Here is a 24,813-nt window from a genome sequence, read left to right on the forward strand (position 1 = left end):
GTTCCACCTTGAACTTACCCCTCATTCATCCCCTCCTCTGAGTCTTCATCCTCCTGCCTCGGTTGCTCTGACCACAGGACCCCTTTGCTCTGGGGATGTTCCTTCTCAGTCACAGCCATGCTCCTTCTGTGATGGTCCTCCCTTGCATACTGTTTCCTACCCATAAGCCTTTGCAAGGCTGTTGCTGTCCATCTACCCCCTCAAGAAGTCAGCCTACCTTGCTTGGCTCTGTGGTCTCTTAACCTCTGGTCCCTGTCTTTGAAATTCATGCACTTTTGCTAGTGTTCCTGAACCACTTAGTTCTGCACAGGCCCATTGTAGAAGAGAGCTTTTATTTATTTATTTTTATTTTTGTAATTGAATAGACTCTTAAAACAAAGTTTAACACCCATTTCCAAATGTATACAGGTTGATAGTGTGTGTTAACAATGAGCTTCTTTTTTTCCCTTTTTAATTTTTTAATAAATCTTTTTTATCATTATCTTTATTTATTGGATAGAGACAGCCAGAAATCTAGAGGGTAAGGAGTGATATAGAGGGAGAGACAGTGGTCCAGGAGGTGGTGCAATGATAAAGCTTTGGACTGTCAAGCATGAGGTCCCAAGTTTGATTCCCCAGCGGCATATGTGCCAAAGTTATGTGTGGTTCTTTCTCTCTACTCCTATCATTCTCATAAATAAAATCTGAGAGAGAGAGAAACCTGCAACACTGCTTCATCACTTGCAAAGCTTTCCTTCTGCAGGTGGGGACTGGAGGCTCAAACCTGGGTCCTTGAACGCTCTAACATGTATGTTCAAATAGGTATATGCCACCACCCAGCCCCAACAATGAATTTCTATGGGTGATGTTAAGTTCTCTAATATTGCATCTTGTTGTTACTACTATAGTCTAATAGATAAAATATAGAACTTTAACAGAATTTACATTGATTTTTTTATGGCTAGTTGTTATTTGGGCCCACCATGGCATCAGTTACAGACTTCAGTTGCAGTCCCCGTAGGCTATCATTTTTCTGTCTTGTTTTCTTGAATATGGGAGAATTCTCTTTTCATATGCATTGTCAGTGGTGATGATTGTGTCAGAAAAACATCTGTTCTATTAGTGGTTTTTGATTGAATAAAAACATTCAAAGTCTTATACTGGTGGGTTCAAACTTCTTTTGGCACTTGTATTTGAAGATGCTATTTGGGTTCTGGGGTGATGAAGATTCTTGAGAATTTCAAACAGTTGGAGAACCAGAGGGACACATTGCCTCAGGATTTACCAAAAGGGGAAAGAAATTTATTGCATCAGTAAATGCTAGAAGTTATGCATATAACTGCATAAATGGTGCCACATGTACTATTGCTTATATTAGTTTCCTGGTCCTATAAAGTAATATGCTTCCTGCATGTCAAAATAAAAGCAAGGAACACCAGAAATCATCAGTCTTTGGGGAGATGGTGAACTCCAGGGAGCAGTGATGATTAAGTGCATGGACAACCACAGCTTCGCATCTCAGCCCACCAGCACTCAAGTGACCAGTGTCATGTATTAGATTAGACTAGGAAACTAAATCAGTCTCTAAATTCTAAGATATGGACAACTGGCAGAATAGAGTGAGATAATTTTTTTTTCCACCAGGGCTATTGCTGGGCTCGGTGCCTGCACCATGAATCCACCGCTCCTGGAGGCCATTTTCCCCCTTTTGTTGCCCTTGTTGTTGTAGCCTCGTTGTGGTTATTATTACCATTGTTGATGTTGTTCATTGTTGGGTAGGACAGTGAGAAATAAGAGAGAGGAGGGGAAAACAGAGAGGGCGAGAGAAAGATAGACACCTGCAGACCTGCTTCACCGCCTGTGAAGTGACTCCCTTGCAGGTAGGGAGCCGGGGGCTCGAACCAGGATCCTTACTCCAGTCCTTGCGCTTTGCGCCACGTGCGCTTAACCCATTGCGCCACCGCCCGACCCCCTGAGTGAGATCATTTTAAAGTGATGTGCTTTTTTTCTGGTGCTGTGGGTGCTGAAGACATGGTTTTGCTGTGGACCACATCAGCACATGTACCCATAGTAAATGCTTCTCCCATTTGAGGTCGTCTCAGAGGTATGTCTTTGATGGCTATTGCTTTAATGTTGTTTTTAGCTAGCCAGTTCTTCCTCTCATATACCCAGTTAGTTCAGCATGACTCATCCTGTCTTCTAAGAAATATGCTTGACATTATGAGAGCAACCACCTTAATCTGATACAGGCTCCTGGTGTCTACAGTTTTACCCTGGAAGCAAACCCGTCTCTGAGGATGAATCCTTAAATAGTTCCTCTGGGGTCCTTGACAAGTCCAGAAAAAATAGCTCTTAAGACCTACTTTGTTGTCTTAAAAGACAGGGTTTAGGGCTGAGGAGGTGGTGTGCCTGGTAGAACACATACATATATTATAGTGCGCAAGGGCCCAGGTTCAAGCCCCCAGTCCCCACCTGCAGCAGGGAAAGCTTCACAAGCAGTGAAACAGTGCTGAAGGTGTTTTTCTCTTTCACCACCTTCCCTTTCAATTTTGCTCTTATCTGTATGAAAAATAAATTCTATCTCTATCCAAAATAAATTAATTTAATTTAATTAGAGAGAGAGAGAGAGAGACTGAGCCTTACAGATACATCAACCACTCAGTCAGGCCTCCAGATTTCCTGGCTATCAGGCAAACTTTTCTGGCATCTGCTATATGTCTTCAGTTCCCTGAATGGGAACCCAGCTGAGTCTCTACACCAGTGGGCAAGTGGGCCTGGCTATTGTGCACAGCCCCCAGCTTCCCAGACCCATTTCCTCCCCAAGACCCATTTCCTCCCTGCTCCAGCTCCTTCCCTCCCTTTCCCTCCTAGGCCTCTTCATCCCACTGCCTCAATCAGACAGTAGACAGCTGCTTAGAGCACCCCCACAGCTAAGCAGGGGTGGGGGTGGAGCCAAGCCAGGCTGAGAGGGGAGCTCCTAGAAGGCTGCCTCAGGGTGGGGAACCATATCTGTCCATTCTGGGAAAAAACATCAGCACCATCAGAGCCATCACCATGGAGACCTGAGGGCAGGAACAACAATGAAAAGGACAGTATGATGTGTGCAGAGAAGCAGGGATGGTTGAATGGGGGTTGGTGGGAACACAGTGCCCTAGAGTCTCTGTTTGGGAATGGGGGAGGGTATGTGAGTCTTTCCTCACTACCTTATGCTCTAACTCAGGGCTTAGGGTCAAGGGAGGAAGAGAGGAGGATGTGGAGGGACCCCAGCTTTCCAATTAGAATACCTTTAAAAAAAAACTTTAGTTTCATCTATTTAGTAATGAGAGAGTAAGAACTAGAGCACATGTGATTCCCAGGACCAAACTTAGGACCTCTTGCTCATGAAACCAGTGCTCTTTCCACTGTGCTATCTCCTGGATCATGAGAATACCTTTCATTGAAAAATTGAGATGAAGATGTACAGAGAGAGAGACATACAGATAAAGATGGAAGGAGAGAGTGTCACAGACAGCTGAGATCCCTGTTGAGAGGCCCAGACCAAGCTGGGATATTTGGGAGCCAAGCGTTAGTTCCATGTGCATCTAAAGAAGAGTAAGACTCAGGACTCAGTCCCCAAAAGGCATGTCAGCTTCTGCTGCAGTTCACGGTAGTTGGGTGGCCCCATGAACCCACTCTTAAGAAGGCTGAATAAGAGGGTGGCAAGTGGCAAATACAGAAATCATTGCTTGTCAGAACCAGTTCTCTGTGTCTAAATTCAAGCTTTCATCTTTTGTCTGTCTTGTTGGTTTTCCAAGTTGAAATCTGAGCCAAGAGGGAGTGTGTAAGTTTGTATGAAGAAGAGCTGTGCCTGTGTCTTTTCTTTTCTTTTCTTTTTCTTTACTTTTCTTTCCAAAGACTATTAAGGAGTTGCTAGTGAATGAAGCACACCAGGTCTGGCTGACAAATGAGTGAACCTATGAATTCTGGAGTGGGGTTTCAGAGGAGGGAAAGAGGTGACTTGACTGGGGTTGCCCTGGAATGAGATTTCGGTATGTGTGTATAATTGAAGGAACTGGCATCCTCTTGCCTGCCTAGAGAACTTCCCTTTTCTCACTGATATGTTGACTGACTCACCATTCATTCGTTCACTCATTCATTCTACCCTATTGAGCATCTTCTATGCAGTAGCTCCACACTATGCATGTGCCGGTGTCTGTTGGAGGCCACTTATCTCTTGTCCAGTCATCACATGGAAGCCTCTTACGAAAGCATCATGGATTCTGAGAAATCTGATGATCTGACATGTGTAGAAATAAATAGTGAAGGGAGTCGGGCTGTAGCGCAGCGGGTTAAGCGCAGGTGGCTCAAAGCACAAGGTCCGGTATAAGGATCCCGGTTCGAACCCCGGCTCCCCACCTGCAGGGGAGTCGCTTCACAGGCAGTGAAGCAGGTCTGCAGGTGTCTATCTTTCTTTCCTCCTCTCTGTCTTCCCCTCCTCTCTCCATTTCTCTCTGTCCTATCCAACGACGACAACAACAATAATAACTACAACAATAAAAAAACAACAAGGGCAACAAAAGGGAATAAATAAATAAAATAAATATAAAAAAAAATTTTTTTTTAATTTTTTAAATGGTGGAGACAGCTAGCTAATGAAAAACGCTACTCAGCTGTGAACCTCTCTGCCTCCACCTCCCTGCATACATCATCAAGCATCATGTCTTTTTATATATATTTATTTTTAATTTTTTTAATTTTTATATATTTATTTTCCCTTTTGTTGCCCTTGTTTTTTATTGTTGTTGTAGTTATTATTGTTGTTGTTACTGAAGTTGTCATTGTTGGACAGGACAGAGAGAAATGGAGCGAGAAGGGGAAGACAGAGAGGGGGAGAGAAAGACACCTGCAGACCTGCTTCACCGCCTGTGAAGCGACTCCCCTACAGGTGGGGAGCCAGGGGATCGAGCTGATTTAATTTATTTTTTAATGTTTGTCTTATTTTAAGTGAGAGAAAGTCACACAAAGAAAGATCCAGAGAGACCAGAGCACTGTTCAACTCTGACTCATGGTGATATTGTGGGGGGCGGGGAGGTAGGGGTTGGAATTGAACTTGGGACTTCAGAGCCTCAGGCATGAAACTCTTTTTCATAACCTTTATGATGTCTCCTCCATCCTCAAAAGCATAGTATTTTTAGACTAATGAATTGCTCAAAAGCTGCTTCAGGGAGGACATCCATGTGTTGAGGACGATGGCAATGGTAGCATTAAAGGACCAAGTCTAGGGGGTCAGGCGGTGGCACAGTGGGTTAAGCACATGTGGCGCAAAGTGCAAGGACCGGCGTAAGGATCCCGGTTCGAGCCCCCGGCTCCCCACCTGCAGGGGAGTCGCTTCACAGGTAGTGAAGCAGGTCAGCAGGTGTCTGTCTTTCTCTCCCCCCTCTGTCTTCCCCTCCTCTCTCCATTTCTCTCTGTCCTATCCAACAATGAACAACATCAACAATGGCAATAATAATAACCACAACGAAGCTACAACAACAAAGGCAAGAAAAAAAGGGAGAAAAAAGGCCTCCAGGAGCGGTGGATTCATGGTGCAGGCACCGAGCCCAGCAATAACCCTGGAGGGAAAAAAAAGGACCAAGTCTGACTGGAAGAGACCTCTACTTGCACAGCCCAGGTTCCTGCCCCACACTACGTGGAAAATGTCATTGCAATGGAGGAAGCTCCAGGGGTGTGGTCTTTCTCAATGAAAAAATCAACCCAGGAGCAATGAAATGTGTGAGGCCCCAGCTCTGCAAAGCAAAACAAACAAAAGTTAGTTATTAATTTATAGTCTCTGTGGTTGGGAATCTGAGTTTGAGTTAGTTGCATGCCTCTAACCCAGGTTCTCTAACAGAGAAGCAGTCAAACTGCTGACTAGCTGTCAACACAAGACTTAAGGACAGCTGGAGAATCTGTTCCCAAGCTCACTCCTGAGGTTGTTTATAGGAGCTCAGGTCCTTGCTGGCTGTTGACTGGGGGTTTTATTTCTTGCTAGCAAGAGCTCTCCACACACTAAGTACCTTTATGGCATGACAACTGCTGCCCCCCAGAGAAAGTGACTAAAAAGAGAGACCCCTAGGCAAGCATCTTAAACCTTTAAAGGCAGTCTTGCATAACTTCATTCCAGTGCTGATATGACTTTTGCCCCTACATTACAAGTCCCTAGGCCATTCTCCCACAGTGTTGGCTACACAAAGTGTGGATGCCAAGAGGGGTGGGTCAGTGAGGACCACTCTAGAGGCTGTCTACTGACTCATCATCAAACCTTAGCCAAGTGGAGAGAATGGGTTTCTATCACTGTTGTTGTTAGGACCACGGCTGTTGGCATCCAGGACAGAGCTCTTCTTCCCTCTTCAGGCTCCTGTCCATACATTTGAAAGTGCAGAAATGCAGGGGACAGTGGATCAGAAGGACTTCCAATATCTGAAGGGGTTGCTTGAAGTGGACTGAGGGTGGTCAAGGACATCAGAGTGGTCCCGTCCCCATCTCATCCAGCATGTCCTCCCATTCCATGGTCCTGTCCTTATTGCTACTTGGATGTCTATATCTTTATATGTCAACCAGAATCCTGAGGGCGATTTCTGACTCTGTGCCTAGCCTGTGGGAGGGAGTGGACCAACAGGGACTCGGACTTAGTTACTCTGGTGGGGACTTCTAAGAGTCTCTGGGGAGTTAAGAGACAGGAGTGATGGGCTGGTGGTGGTGGTGTCCTATCCTCTCCATTCTCCGAACTCCAGCCTTGCTAGAATATGGTTTGAGGCCAGGCAGGGAGAGGGGTTGGCAGTGGCAGAGGCCAGCTCTTCTCCCCTGTCTCTCTCTCTGTCTCTCTTCTCTTAGGTGTCCCCCTGCTGTTTGTTATACCCTGGGGCATTGTCAAGCACCTCTATGAGGATGAGGGGTGAGTGTCCTGCTCTGTGGCCCATCTTCCAAATCTGTGGGATCCCTTAGGCCCTGGGACATGTGACTCCTGCCAGTTAGAAGGATAAGCTGTGAGTGGGTGAGAACTTAAGATGTGAATTTAATTCTCAAATCCACCCTGCTCCCATCCTGGGATATTCTGGTGACTCATAATAGTGACTCTATGGGGGATGAGGTGCTTCCCAGCAGGTTTCCTGTGATGTCTGAAATGTCACTATTATTTTGTGTATTGGGTACATACCCAACTGTGTCTGCAGGCCTGTGTGTGGGCTGTGTGTGTATATCCATGTGTTTAGGTCTCTGTGTGTGCAGGTGCTAATGTGTTTGTGCAGAGCTTGAAAGGTTCTGTATAGGTCTGTGGGACTGGTTGTGATAGTTGGGTAGCTCCTGGTGAGAGTGCTTTGTGGTTCGGTGTGAGCCCATGTGTATCTGTGCACCCATGTCTACACTGTGAACTTGGGTCTCTGTGTGCCCCACTGGGCTCTTGTGTATGTCCTTCTCCTCTTCCCAGTTGCTGGACCAGAAACTCAAACATGAACTACTGGCTGATTATCCGGCTGCCCATTCTCTTTGCCATTGGGGTAAGTGACAATTATGAAGGGTGCTGGGGGAAGGACTATGGAAGAGTAGGCATAAGCCACTTATCCATGTGACCTGCAGGTGAACTTCCTCATCTTCATCCGGGTTATCTGCATCGTGGTGTCCAAACTGAAAGCGAATCTCATGTGCAAGACGGACATCAAGTGCAGGTGTTTTGACTGAGCTTCTGCGCTGGGAACCCTCAGCCTCTCCTTCCTGGAGAAACAGAGATTCTGGCTGCTGAACTTGGACCCTGTGGGGACCCAGGCCTGGCTTGGGAACCCCAGCCCTGCCCTCAATCCTCTACTTGCATGTCCCCTGGGCTCCAGGACCTCTCTCCTTCCTCCCTTTCAGGCAGCCTAACCTGGGGTCTTAGGGTGTTTGTGACCCAGATGTCAGGCCTTGGTGGGTGCCTCTATACAGAAAGGGTCCTTGGGAAGGGTCCAATAAGATGTCTCACCCACCCCCAGACTTGCCAAGTCCACATTGACGCTCATCCCCCTGCTGGGGACCCATGAGGTCATTTTCGCCTTCGTGATCGATGAGCACGCCCGGGGCACACTGCGCTTCATCAAGCTGTTCACAGAGCTCTTCTTTACCTCCTTCCAGGTGACCTCACACCCTAGGGGCTTAGGGATCCTTGTTCTTGAAGTCCTGGGTGAGGGTGAGGTAGTAAGAGACCACCTGTATCATGCAGATGGACAGCCTGAGACCTGGGGCAAAGTAGCACTTGCCCAGAGTCACATGGTGGGAGCAAGGACAAAGCTAGAATGTCCAGGTGTCCCAAAGTCCAGGACAGTCTTTCTTTCTGACTCAAAGATGTATGTATTTATGTGTGTGTGTGTGTGTGTGTGTGTGTGTGTGTGTGTGTGTGTGTGTGTGTGTGTGAAAGAGAGAGAGAGAGAGAACCAGAGCATCACTGTGGCATATGCAATCCAGGGATCAAATTCAGTACCTCATGCTTGCTTGAGGGGCCAATACGATTCACTGTGCCACTCCTGGGTCACCAGTCTTCTCTTTCTTAAAAATATATCTTTGTTTTGAGAGAGAGAAAGAGAACTATTAAGCTCTAGTTTATGGTGGTGTGGGGATTGAACTATGGTCTTTGGAGACTCAGGCATGAAAGTCTACTTGCATAGCCAGTATGGTATCTGCCCCATCCCTTTAAAGCAGAGGACATATCCCTGGGAAGCCCATGTTGTCACATCTGCCCCCTGCTACTGGGTGGCAGGCACCCCACCTGGTGCTTTACACACCACACACTGTGCATTTCATTCTCACAGCACTCCAGGAAGTGTGTAGCATCAACCTTATTTTACACAGAATGAGACTGGGGCTCAAGAAATGTCAAAGCAAAATTTGCTAGGTCATGCCATTGCTACAAATAAATAAATAAAAATCCTCACCACTAGTATTAAATGGTGTTGAGGGTATGAGTTTCATTGGGGGGGGTGGACATATAAGAATACACTTGTTTCTTGTCCTAGTCTGGAAGGGTGGTCATGGACCCACAGCATGTCGGTCCATGCTGTGTATCCACACTAACATATAAATGTGTGCACACCCACATGCATGTGTGTGCATACATGAACACTCATCTATACCCACTGTCTCCAGAGTGAGTAAAAGAGGCTGGAGAGGGGTATAGTCCCTGTGGTCAGAGGTGGTGGGTATACTGTTTCAAGTCAGGCCTCTTGGAGGACTTGGTGGTTGAAGAATGTCTGTGGTAACTGAGTTGAACACCTTCTTATTCCTCCTGCAAGAAAAAGGGAAAGATCTCAACACACCATCTCTGGGTCAGTCAGGGTCCCCCAGTCTGAGGAGGGAGATTCTGGGGCTTGGGGCCACAGGGAGCTTCAGACTGGCCTCCCTCCTGCTCCCTCCCTGCTGACTTGGCTCTTGTTTCCAGGGGCTGATGGTGGCCATCTTGTACTGCTTTGTCAACAATGAGGTAAGGGGCTGAAGAGGAACAGAGGGGGCTGGTGAGCTATTCCTGTTGGTTGTCCTGAAATTGCCCAGTGAGGACACTTAGTCTTCTCAGCAGAAACCCTACTCACCCCAATGAGGCATGTGATCTGTTTTCTGTGTTTGGACCTTATTCTTTGTGTCCCACTCTCCTTTCTTTGTTTCTCATGTATGGACACATGCACCAACCACATGTAGCTTATGTTAAATGGGCCATTGGTCCTGAACGTATAAGGGTTGGCAGTGACTGATGCAACACACACACACACACACACACACACACACACACACACACACACACCACTTCACATACTCGTGGCTTTAATAATCATTTCCTTATTTAATTTTCCCACCTTGTCCCCCTACTAAAAGAAGTTACCTGCTAAATTTCTGATTTCAGTACTCCCATGTTTTTCCTATGTGAGAACAATGAAGGTAAGAAGGTAGACAAATGAAACAACAACAGCAAAAAATATGACCCAGGGCTGGCAAGATAACTTACTTGGGAGGGTACCTGCTTTGCGATCCCTGCAACCTAGGTTCATGCCCCAGACTGGGAAGTGTTAGTGCTGTAGTCTCAGTCTCTCTTTCTCTAAGAAAAAAAAAAGTGGGACTGGAGAAATTGCATAATAGTTATAATAAAGATTTAAAAATTCTCATGCCTGAGACTCTAAAGTCCTGAGTCCAATCCTATGCACCACCACCATAAACCAGGGCTGAACAGTGCTCTGGTAATAAATAAATTAATTAATTAAATTAAATGAAAAGGAAATAGTGGCCAAACCAAAATTCAGATGAACCCTGACTGAATAAAGAAAGCACCTCAGGGTGGGGTAGATATAGCACAATAGTTATGCAATGCCTGCAGGTCTAGAGTCCCAGGCTCAGTCCCTAACTACCATAAGCCAGAGCTGAAAAGTGCTCTGTTAAAAAAAAAAAAAATCATTGATAACTCAGGTCTGCTGCAGGCTGAGGAGGTAGAAATAAAGGGTGTTCTATAAATGGGTTCTGGCTATTCTCAGAGGACAGGAACCAGCCCTGGTTCCTCCCACCCCTCTATCAGAGAACTCATATCTCTCTCTCTCTCTCTCTCTCTCTCTCTCTCTCTCCTGAAGCCCCTGGGCTAGGAGATTTCTCATCCTGTAGAACAGACACTTTGCCATGAACAAAGATGGGGTTCAAGCCCCCAACCACCATATGGGATCACTTGCATGGGGGAAGCGTCACAAGAGATGAGGCAGTACTGTGGTGTCTCTCCGTTTCTCTCTGTATTTCACCTTCTGTCTAAAATAACAAATCTGTTGGGATAAAAAATGATTTTTCATAAAAGAAATGAACCCTTTCCCCAAAACTAGTAGCATTCCCTTCAAAAGCTGTTCTTAGTCAGAGGGGTGATGTACTACCTATCCCTAAACTCTTGCACTTTATTTTCCAGGAGAAAAGGATCGCAGGGTGATAGATAACCCTGAAGGGGGTACAGGAAATGAAGAAAGAATAAAACTCCCTACTGTACTTCCTGGGTCTCTCTCAGACTATGGTTTCTGCTCCCCTCCTCTTTCCCCAAGTCAGGCTGGCAGTTAATGCTCTTTGCTCCTGTTTCTGTTTATACCATTTCTGCAGTGTCTCCCCTGGGTCCTGGTTCAGTCTCTGTCCTGCTTCCATTCCTCAAAACCCAAAACTCTGTCCCCTCTCGTGCCCCCTCCCAAGGATGGCCCAGCTCTATAAGGAGGCAGGGGTAGACACACACTCTGTTCTTGGTAAGTCTCTTCAGCACAGGGGCCCCAGCTGGCCTCGTCACATGGCTCTCCCAGGCATGACTGAAAACCCTTCTCAAAGACCCACAGAACTCACTTTGGGTGAACACACCTCCCAGTTCCTTTAAACTTCCCCAGGGACACCTTGTGCCATGGTACCTCCAGACACAAGAACAGATGTGCCATCATTACTTGGTCACAAATGACACACGTGGCTCCTGTGCTGAGGTCTCTGTCCCCAAGAGCTGTTTCCCAGGGTTGCTATAGCAACACCAGGTACTTATGACCTAAGGAGGAAAAATATGACCTGGATATTGGTTCCATGTGGCTTGCAAGGCCAGCACACACTTCTGGTAAATGGGGAGGAGTACAGGAAACTGGGGGCCTGGATCTTGAACTTGGGAGCCTGTGTGCTGGCTCAGTTCTGCCATTGCCCTGTGGTGTCATCCAAGGGCAGTGCACGGGCCGCGGAGAAGAGAGAGAGGGGGTCCGGAGCGAAGAGGAAACACAAATCTTTATTTGCGCTGGCACCTCAGAGTTGGGTGCTAGAGAGGCAGGTTGGGCCACGTGGAGGTAGCGAAAATGGCTGCCTCATGCAGTAACCTTTCCTGCATCTGAACACCGAGTGAAGCGCTGGCAAGAGAGCGAGGTGCAGAAGAAGAAGGGCTTTTATAGGAGCAGCTTTCGCAAGAATGGGAAGGGGGAGGAGTAACCATAGCACTCCAGGATAGGATAATAACTCTCGTGAGAATGGGAGGGGGAAGGAGTAACCAAAGCACTCCAAATATCGCGGGGATAGAGACAATGCCCTGAGGGCACAACATGGCTGAACAGGCACTCCAAGAATATCCCAACTCTCGAGGGAACTAGAGGTAGCCTGAGGGGACAACATGGCAGATGTGACTGCATCGGCAGAATTTCCCAGCAGTCTCACTCCCCAAATTTAAAATGGAAGTGAAAGAGTTTTAGCAATTCACCCAAATCCCAGGGCCTGATGTGGTCCTTGCCAGAGAGGATTTGATGTGAAGGGTGGGGACAAACATGGGTAAAGTGTGTATAAGGAAGCACATTGACTTAAGTGCTAGATGGGCATCTAGGAGTTTCCATTTCATCTTTGTTATTTCACTGTAACAAGTCTGTTAGGAAAGGAAGCCAGTGTCAGGTGCTGGCTTAGTCACTCATTATTTGGCTCATTTGAAAAAAAAATATGCATGTAGAGAGTTGGCAAAATAGCTCAACTGGATAGTGCATGTGTTTTGCCATATTTGAGATCAGGTTCAGCCTGACCCCACTGCACTGGAGGAAATGTTGGGACTTTGGTATCTTTCCCTCCTCTCTGTCTATCTGAACAAATTATTCTGGAGTGATGATGCCCTATGATGACAAAACAAATAAAAAATATATGGAATACTTGTTATATGCTAAGCATGGAGAAAAATTCAGGGAAACAGATGAGGCCAGTGTGATGAAAAAGGAAGGGGTTAGAAGATACCTCACCCAGTAGAGTGCATGCCTTGCCCAGGTTTAAGCCCCAGCACCACATGGAAGTATTATAAATCTGGGTGCAACTTCAGTACTGTGCCCTCTCTGTATTCTAGCTTTTATCTGTCTATCTAAAATAGAAGTAGTTAAAAAAATAAAGTCATCCCAGAAGCAGTGCGATCACACTTGTGTAAGACTCTGGCTTCGAGGGAGGAAAAATGTGGTCCCAGGTATCCAGCTGAATCAGGAGGAGAAACAGCCTGAGAAAAAGCATTACCCAAACAGTCATCAGATGCAAAAGGCCAATGCCAGGAGGCAGGATGGGAGTCAGCCCCAATTAGGTTCAGATTCCAGTGGAGACACAGAGAAAGACAGAAGTGTCCTGCCCCTTAACTGCCTCACTGTCAGGCAAAGAATAACAATAGGAGCTACCTTGCAGGGTTGCTGTGGACATTAGCTGAAACAACCTGTGGGAAATGCTGGGCTTGTTGCAAGTTCCCAGTTAATGATGGTTTTTAATGACAGTTGTGATTATAGCAGCAGTACAGGAAAAAAGTGATGGGGGGGAGAAATCAACACTATATATTAGTGCTCTGAGTCTTGGTCCTGTCAGATTTCTTCCTGGTATCCCTGAAACCTCTTCACTCCATGGATAGACCTCAGTTCATCATCTTTCTCTCCTCTCTTCCTAGTTTAGAGCTGTGAGACAAGACTGATTGTCCCCCTCCTGCAGCTGCACAAGGGGAGGCCACCCATGGCTTGGGTATCCCCATTCCAGCTGTCAGCAAGCTAGTGCAGAGCAGGGTAGCCCAGAGTGGGGTCAGCTTAGCCTCCATCCTGCAACTAACCTTGGCTCCATGATGCTGCCCAAGATCTGAGGCCACCCTGGCAGTCTGTGGGCTATTTTAGCCTTACTCCATGCAGAAAAGCTCTTTTAAGGGGCTTGTGTCTTGCTGAGTTTAGATAGACAGATGACAGAACTACAGGAGGAAGAGAAGGAGGTGTTTGCACTGAAGCCTTGGCAGTTAGCCACCACCTGCAGCTGCTGAAAACTAGACCAGGCTCCAGGCATTCTAGGATGCAGAACCCTGGGAGTTGGGGGAGGAGGGGCAACAGTGAGGCACAGCAGAAACTCTAAAATTCAAACTTATAGAAACACTCCAGACCCCTCTGTGCTGGATCTGCAGGACCCAGCATAACCCCCTCTTTGTTCTCTAAAAGAACAAAGTCCCAGGCCATCGCAAGAAGCCTCAGCATTGCCACAAACCCTCAAGTGATGTGACCTTTGCAACCTTACTGGAGTTGGCATCTTTCTGTCTCCACAGCTTGGTTCCCAAACATTGACCTTGTTGAGAAGTCTCTTTCTGGTGGGAGGAGGTGGTGGGGGGGTGCTAAGCACAGCCCAGCAGTCATCCTAGTTTCATAAGATTGGGACTAGTTCATGGCTGAGATTGGTTCAAATTCAGACTAAGGATTCTTTGTCCAGTCTTCTTCCTGCTGCCAACCTCTGCCTCTTTTTTCCTCTCTCTTCAGAGGCTCAAGGAAGTATAGGTTTAGTGTAGATCCTTTGAGAGTTGGGGGAAAGCTGTCCCTTTGTCCCTCTTCTTCATCACCCAAGCTGCAGTTGGAAAATGTACAGTATTGGGGGGGACGGACAATGGTGTACTGGGTTAAACACATGGTACCAAGTGCAAGGACCCATGCAAGGATCAAGGTTCAAGCCCCCAGCTCCCCACCTGCAGGGGTGGGGGGTTGCTTCACAAGTGAAGCAGATCTGCAGGTGTCTATCTTCCTCTTCCCTCTCAAGTTCTTATAAAAATAAATAATTAATTAAATAAAATGTCCTCAGGAGCAGTGGATTCATATTGCTGGCACCAAGCCCCAGCTATAACCTGGAGGGAAAGAAAGAAAGAGAGAAAAAAAGAGGGAGAAAGAAAATGTACAATTAAGTCACATTCTCTCACCTTTTCTTCTCTTTCCCATCTTTGATCTCTCTCTCTCCCTCCCCCCTCTCATTCAAGAACTCTGATGGACTGTAAAAGGTACTTAGCTGAGCCACAGTTTAGAGATGGAAGAGACCAATGTGATCATCAGTCCTATCTCTCTCCTGAGGAGATAACAATAAACAATTTTATTTTGATATTAATTTAGACATTTTGGCTTATGGCTCTTAATATGTCATGGTGGGTTATTTTTTTTTCCTTCCCTTTAATGTAATAATGGGACCATTCTGTAAGCAGTCAGTTTACATGATGGTTTTCATGTTCCTTTTTCCTGTGGAAGGTCCAGATGGAGTTTCGGAAGAGCTGGGAGCGCTGGCGGCTAGAACACTTGCACATCCAGAGGGACAGCAGCATGAAGCCCCTCAAGTGTCCCACCAGCAGTGTGTATGCAGCCACCAGCCAGGCCACCTGCAGCTAAGATCCCAGAACCTACCCTCCTCATGGTCTTGCTGCCAGCTGGGTGGCCAAGCCATGGGGGAGAGACCCTCCCAGGGACAGGAAGGGAGAGACACATACATCCCTGCTTTCCCTTGACAAACCCATCAGACAAGCAAATGGGCAGTGCCTCTCGGGACCTGTGGACACATTTTCTCAGAGGAAAATGAAGCTTGCTAATTTGATCACGGTGACTAGAGGAGAGGAAAAACGACTGCTGCAAAAAATAAGGAGGATTTCTTCCTGCTAAGCCACAAGGCCCCTGGGGTTCCCCCCAGACAGAGCAGCAAATCAACCCAGACTCACACTCAAGGTCAATGGTTTATTAGTGGAAGTAGGTCTTGCAGGAAGAAGTGGTTCTGACAGTCTAACCAAAGGCACAACCTGGAGAGTGTGAGTCCAGTTGGGTGGTGAACTGCCTCCTCCTAAGGGAAAACGTTTTTTGTGTCTGGTTTGCTTTCTTCCCTACTCTTTTTCCCTTATTCTGCCACCAGCTCCTAGGTGGGAGCTTTGATCACCAGCAGCTGCTACCAGACATGACTATGGATGGGCTTGAGGAGAAACCTGGAGAAGGTACCTGATGATATCTTTTACTGGTGTCCATCTCTCCTTGGGTATTGCAATTGCTATGGTGCCTGCTTCCTCCATGTCTAGAGGGCACATCACCAGTGAGCCAGCCTTGGGCATGAGCTCTAAATTCTATTCTAAATATGGTCAAGAATCCTTTGTGTGTGTGGAGGGGGGGGGTCATTTAGTGAGCCACAGGAATATCTGCACCCAGAATGTAGATTATCAGTCACCGAGGGCTGAGAGAGCTTGCCCATGCCTCTTCATGAAAATCTGTTTTATTTATGGCTGGTTTGCAGTTCTTTCATGGGAATGTGGGTTCACCCTCTAACTTTCAATGGTCTTATCAGAAAGAGACTTTTTCAAGGAGGCTACCAGTTCCCATCACCACCATGGAGGCAGGCTTCCCCTGCCCTTGGTTTCATTCCTTCAAAAGTTTTCCACTAAGGAGCTTGTGCTTTACAAGTTTTTTTTCCTTTATTGCTGCAAATAGTCTCTGTGTGTAAACATACACTTCTGATTTCTCCCACCTGATAAAAATAAGAACTAAATCATTGCAGCAGTTGTGATGTTGGGGGGGAGGTGGTTGCAGGGTAATAATTGGTTTGACTTATCTACACTTAGAGCTAATTAATGTCTTCCCTGCCCCTAGTCTCATCCCATAAATAATAAGCAGCAGAGAAGAGAGATGGGGCAAACTTAGCACTCCTTCCCCCAGACATGGTGAACAAGCAGACTCGAAACAGTACTACAGGGATCTAGACAAAAGAAAATGGACCATTGCAAAGAGGGGCAAGCAATTGAGTTTGTGGTTGCAGATGGAGTTTCCAGAGCTAGAGAGAATTCTTGGGAGTCTGGACCTCTTAAGAAGGAAGGGGCTGGAGTGGGGGTGGGGGCTTTGGGTCAGTTCCTTTATGAGTCTGCCTCTCTATTCTGCTTTTCAAATGGTGGGGGAGCTTCCTCAAAGCCTTGTATGAGATACATTCTCCTCTCCCCCTCAGAGAGGCATGCGATGTGCGGGGAAATAATAATGGGACATAAAACACATCAAGCAGAAAATTTCTTATACTTCAACTTCAGTGAAGTGTTGTGTCTATGATAATAGGGAAGTTGAACATCAGGCTAGAGAAAGAATTTTGCAGACTGCCTCTTTGAGAAATGTAGAAGACTGGTAGTGGGGGCAGTCCTGTTCCTTGGAGTAAGGACAGGTTTCCCAATAGGCACCATTGATTTGATTTTCATTTTCGAGTGGGAAGGTGGGATACTGGTTGGTTGATATGGGTATAATTCTGGTTTGGGGTCAGCTGGTTTTGAGAATCATCACACAGCATAGCAACAATAAAGAGACATATTGACATAACCAGAAACAAATGAATTGTTGTGTATGTGGGGGTGGTGTAGGGAAAAAGTGTTTAGATACTTGGGAAGTTCAGACAGTTTGTTTAAAACTATTCAGAGAGCTTTTTTCCGGACAGGAACCTGTGATTCCTCATTTCAGAAGGCTGATCCTATCCCCACTCTCCAGGCCTTTTAACACAGCGCAGCCTTTTCTTCCTCAGATACATACCAGTTCCTATACTGAAGAAATATTTTGCTTTAAAACCCACACTATTAATATTCACTTGAATGGCAGTGTACTCCTTCCATGCTATTCCTAAACTCTCCTAAGCTAAATATAGCTCTAACAGATCTGGGAATGCAATGTACTCTGAAATTCCGCTGGCTGTTTACATGCCTGATGCCACAGGTCTACAGCTTGCTAAGAACTCTCTTGTCTGCCTCTGTCCTGGGAGTGCTACTGCTGACCAGACTGGGTGTGCATACCCTGTGTAACAGCTGGACAGCCCATTATGCCTGATAACTATCATCAACAGAGGCTGAGTTCAGCACTCTGGTCAGCTCCCACACCCCACCCCACACCCCACCCCCCACCCCACCCTACACCCCACCCCCCACCCCAACTGGTTAGAGCCTTTAAGTCAGTCAACCTATCTTTCCCTTTTCAATCTTTAGAGCAGTTTAAATCACAGTACTGAAATCAGCCACTTACTCTGCACTGTTATCTTCCATTTAAGTTGATTTTTAACTGTAGGCATGGTTTTCAGTTGCCTCAATGCAAATCAAGCTAAAGACCAAACAGTTGGAGTTTGCAGAGACTTAGGAGGGAAAGATCTCAGAGATCTCTCCTGCCTTGATCTAAAGAAGTGAAGAAGGAAGCCGGCAGAGGTAACTTGCTCAAGGTCACAAAGCTAGATGGTAGCCAAGCTAGTCTACATTCATGCCACCTCCTACCTCCTGTCCAGTTCAGTCTCTGGAAAGGATAAAAAGAAAAATATAAATGGCCTTTGAAGTGATTATAAGTAATAGTCTGTCAGCAGTGTTGTCCGGAGTTTCTGTTAAAGGGAACACAGTAGCAAAGGTAGATACATTGGATAGTGACAGTACCATCTCCTCAATGATTTATACTTCTGAGAAGTATAAATATAAAGCATTGTCCTCCTTCATCCTTGCCTTGAAATTAAGAAATGAAGTGCATCAGAACATATGTATGCAAAGAAACAACAACAGAGCCATTTCAGACAGAATGGGTTGACTGAGTGCTTTTCTGATGCATCTTCACTTGTTTAAGAAAGGGTGCTGATAGGCATGCAGAATGGACCAAAAAAAAAAAAAAAAATGGGGGAGGGGGTGAGTTCTTCATCTACATTAGCCCCTCTAGTCCTTTCTGAAGTTAGATTAGACTAGCAAGCTGGAAAACATTAGCCTAGTAAAAAAAGGCACAGCCACCAGGAAGAGCAAACAATGAGAGAGTTAACTCACAATTATGAGTTAGGTTCAGTCACCTCAGTCATGTGGGCCAGATATCTGGGTTCTGTCACCCTCCCAAGCACACACTCCAGTCTTTTTCTTCTGTGAGGAAAGTACAGTGTGTGTGTGTGTGTGTGTGTGTGTGTGTGTGTGTGTGTGTGTGTGTACTTAATAACATTCAGAGATGCTGAATCCAGAATCATCATACCCACTGTGAAGGTCAGGGGGCTGCACTACCCCAGGAGAGACTGGGTAGGAGCCTGAGATGTAGATACTTTCTCTCCATGCACAGACAGGGCTCCCATTATTGCTAATGCCTGCAGCGTGCTCAGGGAAGGCAAAATATATTCCAAAAGCATTTTCTTCCTCCACAGAATTGATTCTAATCTACAGTGCTGACCCTGCTTTGGGCTTCTATGAGGAAAACTCTATAAAAGTCTTCAAATAAAATATGTGAACTTGCTCTGCTAAGGTGGCTATGTGAATGACATGCTAAATATTCAACAGAAACCAAATTAGTATCAGTTCAGAGAGTTTTTTTTTTCCCCTGTTTGTGACTATGGTGCACTTTTTTGAGACCAGAAATGGTCATAAGTATGAAATTTTTGCAAACATCACCTTGCCTCCTAGGTGACCTGTTGGCTCCAACCAGTGCTCCAGCCTTCAGGGTGGGGGGGTATGTCAGGTGTTAAGAATATAATTCCAGTGGTCTGGGAGGTAACGCAGTGATAAAGCTCTGGACTCTCAAGCATGAGGTCTTGAGTTTGATCCCCGGCAGCACATGTGCCAGAGTGATGTCCAGTTCTTTCTCTTTCCTCCTATCTTTCTCATAAATAAATAAAATCTAAAAAAAAAAAAAGAATATAATTCCAAACACTTAGGCATAATGTCATAGTGTGTCTACAGTATCTATAATTACATCTGCATTATCAATTGATGTGGATTGGCAGGAAGCAGATAAGCATAACTGTTTTTCCAATTAGTTCCCTAACGACTCTTGAACTTCTCCTATTTCTGAGTTGATTAGAAGGGAGAGTTTGCAGTTTTCTCTCCACCCCATCATCATTTCAGTTTTTCAGGATCTTATCCAACAGTGCAGTGTGTTTTTCCTGATGCCTCCATTCTCCTTTCCATTCCTGCCCTTGGTCTCCTATACCTTCTCCCCAAAATGAGCACCTCCCCACATTCCTCCCACTGTCTCAGTAGGAGGTGACCCTGCCAGGCATGCTGTGAATGTCATTCTCTCATCTGTGACCAATTTGGAGGTGCAGCTGAGAAGGAGGTGCTGCCAGGACTGAAAATGATGCACCACATTCCGTACTCGGGCACAGTCAGGAGCACTGCAGGCAGTGGCTAGGATCCTCATTTACACTGGGGTTATACAACCTTTTGGATGGGGCCTGTCAAAGTATTAGTGTTTAGTCATATTAGACAATGCAGCATGACTAATTATCGAGGTATCAGCAATCCAGAACAATAAAAACATATCAATGAAAGTGTTTGGATGCTATGAAAAAAGCACTCCCAGTAGAGTTGGGAAATAAGTTAGGGGGTTGTCAGAAAGAAGTACACTTTGTCCCCAGTCAGACAGGGCTGGGTCTTGCTAAGTGGCTCACATTTTGCTTATAAATCTGCAGTTCTTCTGACCCTTTTTAAATAAAGACAATCATTGCATTTTTCTTTTTTTTTAATTTTTTTAATTTTTTAAAATATTTTATTTATTTATTCCCTTTTGTTGCCCTTGTTGTTTTATTGTTATAGTTATTGTTGTTGTCATTGTTGGATAGGACAGAGAGAAATGGAGAGAGGAGGGGAAGACAGAGAGGAGGAGAGAAAGATAGACACCTGCAGACCTGCTTCACCGCCTGTGAAGCGACTCCCCTGCAGGTGGGGAGCCGGGGTTTGAACCGGGATCCTTATGCCGGTCCTTGTGCTTTGCGCCAACTGCGCTTAACCTGCTGCGCTACAGCCCGACTCCCCTGCATTTTTCAAAGCAGGCAGAACTCTATATCTCACTGGCTTCGGGAGGGATTTGGCACAGATCTTTTAAACGCACCCAGAGACAGGTGAACCAGGCTCTCAGGAGGGACAAAACTGAATTACCATCTTCTGTGCTCTTGGGGATGTTTGCTTTTCATGAATGTTTAAACAAGATAATTTCCATGCTCTTTGTTGACGTATAAATTCATGTAAAATATGCTCTGCGTCTATAGGTAGCAAATGTGTGTGGCATATAATTCCTCATAGAGATGTGAATGGATTCAGGCTTTTTCCTAATTTGCCTTGTAAATCAAATAAAAGCCTGTCATTACTGTGACTCTCTCACTCTTCCTTTGAGAGAGGAGGTTTTCTGCAATGTCAACCTAGGTGACTCATGGCCTAATAGGAAAACACAAAAGATGCTGTTTCCAGCCCAAAGGGAGGGGGAAAAATTTGTTCATTACTCATATAGTGATTTTCATCTTCAAAGCACTTACCAAGTACTAATTTATCCATTGAAGCCTTTGTACAGGAACTGCAATGCCATTTAATTAAAAAAAGTTGGTGGTTGAGTGGCTTAAACAATGATGGCCAAATGGATGTGTATTCTAATTCTATCATTCATCTGATATCTCCTGTCTAAATAAACTTAGTCCATTAAATCCACTTTTTTATTTCGAATGCATAAAAGCACGAGCCTTGTTTTCAAAGCAGCCACAGAATTTGAATGGAGCTGCTGTTTATGGAGATTCATCTTCAAAATATGGACTTCTCTCCAATTTAAATAATCACTTTCTCTCTCTGGATTTGTATCTTACTTTTATAGAAGAGCAGAGGAATTGCAGAATCCCCTTGATTCCTCCACCATTTCAGTTACCCTTGTTTGAAGATTACTTACTTTAAATTAAGGTCTCCTTAAACATACCTCTTTTTTAGACAAGCTGTAGTAATTGTGCCTTCCAAACAGAATAATAAATCTTACTCTGAGAGTAAACTACACATATAACCAACTCCTGATCTTGGCAGAAGTCATTCCTGTATTTCAGTTTGTCTGCACCTGTCTTGCTTTTGACTTGATTCACTCCCCAAGTGACATTCTCACCTTTTTGTGTTTTTGCTCAGCAACTCAACAGGAATGAGATGGAACTGAGGTTTTTCTTCCTTCTCCACAAGATGGGATAATGGTTGGTTGATATGGGTATAATTCTGGTTTGGGGTCAGTTGGAAGGTTTTGAGAATCATCACACAGCACAGCAACAATAAAGAGACATATTGACATAAACAGAAACAAATGAATTGTTATGTATGTGGGGGCGGTGTAGGGAGAAAGTGTTTAGATACTTGGGAAGTTCAGACAGTTTGTTTAAAACTGTTCAGAGAGCCTTTTTCCGGACCTGTGATTCCTCATTTCAGAAGGCTGATCTTCCTTCTCCACACCCATCAGGAAAACACATGCCTAAATCAATAACAATCACCACATTTGTAGGACAGTGTAAGGAAGGAAGAAGCAACCTTAAGAAAAGAGGATGTACTTTGACTTGAAAGAACTTATCCCATAGCCTTGAGATAGAGCAAACTATTCTACTCTCCTGAGACCCAACCATGAGATAAACAAATAAGAAATCTTGGTCTTCAGACCCACCTATGTTCACATGCAATAGAAATTCTCATTCCTAGGACTTCTGTCCCACAGGTGGGGATATTAGAGTTCCAGGTAGAATTTGTGAGGAGTTTCACTCATCTGCCATATATATTAGCATTCCCAAGGTTGAGAACCTTCCTCCATGACTCATATCTCCCATACTATTGACAACCTGTGCATAAGTACGTGTGGTATCTTTTTCAATCTCCTCCTCCCCTCCATTTCACTCTCTCAACACACACATATGAGATAAATACTGAAAACAATGGGGCCTCTCTTACATGATATAGTGTAGAACTACAACAACAATAAAAAAATCATTAGAAATTGTAAATGAATATAAGTGAGCAAACAACTAAAGAGAGGAAAATATGCTCAATATAATTATCTCCAAAGGTCTCCTTGGTAGTAGACAAGAAATTATAGAGGCCAGAATATAAGAAAAGCAGATAACTTGGGCCAAGTGGTGGCACACATGGTTGAGTGCACATGGCACAGTGCGCAAGGACCCAGGTTTGAGCCCCCGGTCCCCACCTTCAGGGGGGAAGATTCACAAGTGGTGAAGCAGTTCTGCAAGTATCTGTCTCTCTCCTTCTATATCACCCTTCCCTCTCAATTTTTGATTGTCTCTATCTAATAAATAAATTTTTTAAAAAAAGAAATAAAAGCAGGTAACTGTTGAAATATGAAAAAGACAGTTTTGGTTAAAAAAATAACAGGTGGAAAAAAGAATGATAATTACAATAGCAAACTACTGGAAATTAGGATAGGAGATCTGTCTCCAATCAATGTTATTAAGTCCTTCTTCCAAAAATTTGAGCTTATTCCCTGTAGAGTTCTTTAATCAAGCTCTGATAAATTATTTTTGATACAAAGGCTCATCTAAGTAACACAATGACTTTGGAAAATGAAAAAGACCCACAGTGTCTAGTAAATCCAGGAAACATTTTCCCCATGAACACAAGGTACCAATGTTAGAATGAGTTACTATGACTCCTTCTCATGTAAGACCAGTAGACCTCAGAATGTATCTGTATCACAACCTCCAAGAATAAAAACAATAGCTGAGAATTTATACACACTGAGCAGTTCCATAACAGCCTGCTCAAACTCTTGCTTTGGGGGCAGAAGCAAATTGACAACACCTGCAGGAGATTGGCAAGTTTTTGTTTTTTGTTTTTTTCTTAACTCAACTTTCCATATCTCTAGATTGAAACAGTTAGGACTTGAAATTAAAAATTTTGTTTACAGATGGCTTTCCTATTCTAATTACCTAAAGTGAAATTAGAAATGCACTTCAGGACTTGGGAATATAACTACACAAATTTAATATCTACAATAAAATGCAATGGTTACTTTACCATTTAGATTCAATTGACAATCTATAATTATGTGCAGTTCTGTCTACAAGAGACAGGCATTTCAGCAATATATATCTGGCATTCCACAGGGCTTCAATCCTTTACATTCCTAGGATATTGTATTTACAGTTTATGTAACTTCACTTGCTACCACCAATTAAGACACCACTTTACAGGGAAATGACTCTCAAGCTCCTTCATCTTTGAAATCCTGATATGGGAAGTATAGACTAGGAAACAAAATGTAAGAAACACTAACATAAATACATCTTTCTCTGATTAAAACACACCAGTACTCTTCCAACCACATCCTTTGAGAATTTGTGTTAAAAATACAGATGAGTGGGGGACTTCTGGAGGCAGCGCTATGGAGCAGCAGCAGCTGTGTTTCTCTCCTCTCCTCTCCTCTCCTCTCCTGAGTCAAATAGGAATACCAAAGGAGACCACCTGAGACCACAACAAGGCAGGACTAGAACGACTTCAGGAACCCACTAAATCACCCATGAGTGCAAACATGTGGCTTGTGGACAGAGAGGAGCCTAGGGAGAGATTAAGTGGCTGGTAACAGTCCAACAGTTTACTAGTTGAAACAACACCTCCGGTCTGTTTCACCAACAAAAAGACAGCTGAAGGGAGGATAGGACTCCCCTAAGACTCAGGGATTAGAATAATATTGAAACAACTGTCAATTTCCACAACTTTGAACCCTTTAAGTACCTTACTTAGACACAAGTCAATGCAGGCAGGAGTGAGCAGTAATTTTAAAAGTACTGAGAGAGGGACCTCATAACATACTATATAAAATGGTTAAACCAACAAGAAGAAATATTGGAGAAATGAACCAGGACAAGAGTCCAGCTAAAAGCCCCCCAAATGTTGAAACACAAAATAATGAGGTCAACATCCAAACACTAGTTAAGGAAATAATCACAGGAGTGAGTAAAGAGTTTGAAAGAATTGTCATCTGAAATGCAGAAACAACCAATGAGACTCTGGAAGAAAACACTAATTATCTCAAGGTTATTAGAGGGCTGAAAGCTGAAATAGCTGAGCTAAGAACACAACTAGCTGAACAAACTAAAACAGTATCAGAACAGGGTAACAAAATAGATGAACTACAGAAAACAGTAGAAGGAAGACAGAATAGAATAAATGAGGCTGAAGACAGAATAAGCAAGATCGAGAACGAATTAGAGACAACCAAAAAAAAGAGATCTAAAAAAGAAAGACTAAGAGATACTGAAAGCAACAACAAAGACATCTGGGATGACTTCAAAAGAAATAATATATGCATTATTGGCTTACCAGAGGAAGAAAGAGAG

General features: G+C 44.6%; 1 protein-coding gene and 2 long non-coding RNA genes across 5 annotated transcripts in view; 1 reads left to right on the top strand and 2 right to left on the bottom strand.

Moving 5' to 3' along the window:
• The window catches only part of GLP1R (glucagon like peptide 1 receptor), a 42,698-nt gene extending 21,548 nt beyond the window's left edge, over positions 1–21,150 (top strand). For both annotated transcript variants that reach the window (XM_060189744.1, XM_007517828.2), the window contains 6 exons: positions 6,835–6,895; positions 7,427–7,496; positions 7,576–7,664; positions 7,965–8,103; positions 9,404–9,445; positions 14,979–21,150. In XM_060189744.1, the coding sequence (XP_060045727.1) occupies positions 6,835–6,895; positions 7,427–7,496; positions 7,576–7,664; positions 7,965–8,103; positions 9,404–9,445; positions 14,979–15,116 (539 nt within the window). In that variant the 3' untranslated portion in view covers positions 15,117–21,150. The remainder of the gene's footprint in view (positions 1–6,834; positions 6,896–7,426; positions 7,497–7,575; positions 7,665–7,964; positions 8,104–9,403; positions 9,446–14,978) is intronic.
• On the bottom strand, positions 7,462–8,048 carry LOC132538087 (uncharacterized). The gene is made up of 2 exons (XR_009549496.1): positions 7,959–8,048; positions 7,462–7,710 (listed from the first exon to the last, which is right to left on the bottom strand). It is a non-coding gene; the product is annotated as an uncharacterized LOC132538087 (long non-coding RNA).
• On the bottom strand, positions 8,839–11,270 carry LOC132538085 (uncharacterized). 2 transcript variants are annotated; one of them, XR_009549493.1, is made up of 4 exons: positions 11,207–11,270; positions 9,962–10,051; positions 9,839–9,875; positions 8,839–9,250 (listed from the first exon to the last, which is right to left on the bottom strand). It is a non-coding gene; the product is annotated as an uncharacterized LOC132538085 (long non-coding RNA). The 2 variants fall into 2 exon arrangements; XR_009549494.1 differs by lacking the exon at positions 9,839–9,875.
• Positions 21,151–24,813: the final 3,663 nt, after the last annotated feature.

The sequence above is a fragment of the Erinaceus europaeus genome, chromosome 4 (assembly GCF_950295315.1).
Source record: "Erinaceus europaeus chromosome 4, mEriEur2.1, whole genome shotgun sequence".
Taxonomy (NCBI): Eukaryota; Metazoa; Chordata; class Mammalia; order Eulipotyphla; family Erinaceidae; genus Erinaceus; species Erinaceus europaeus.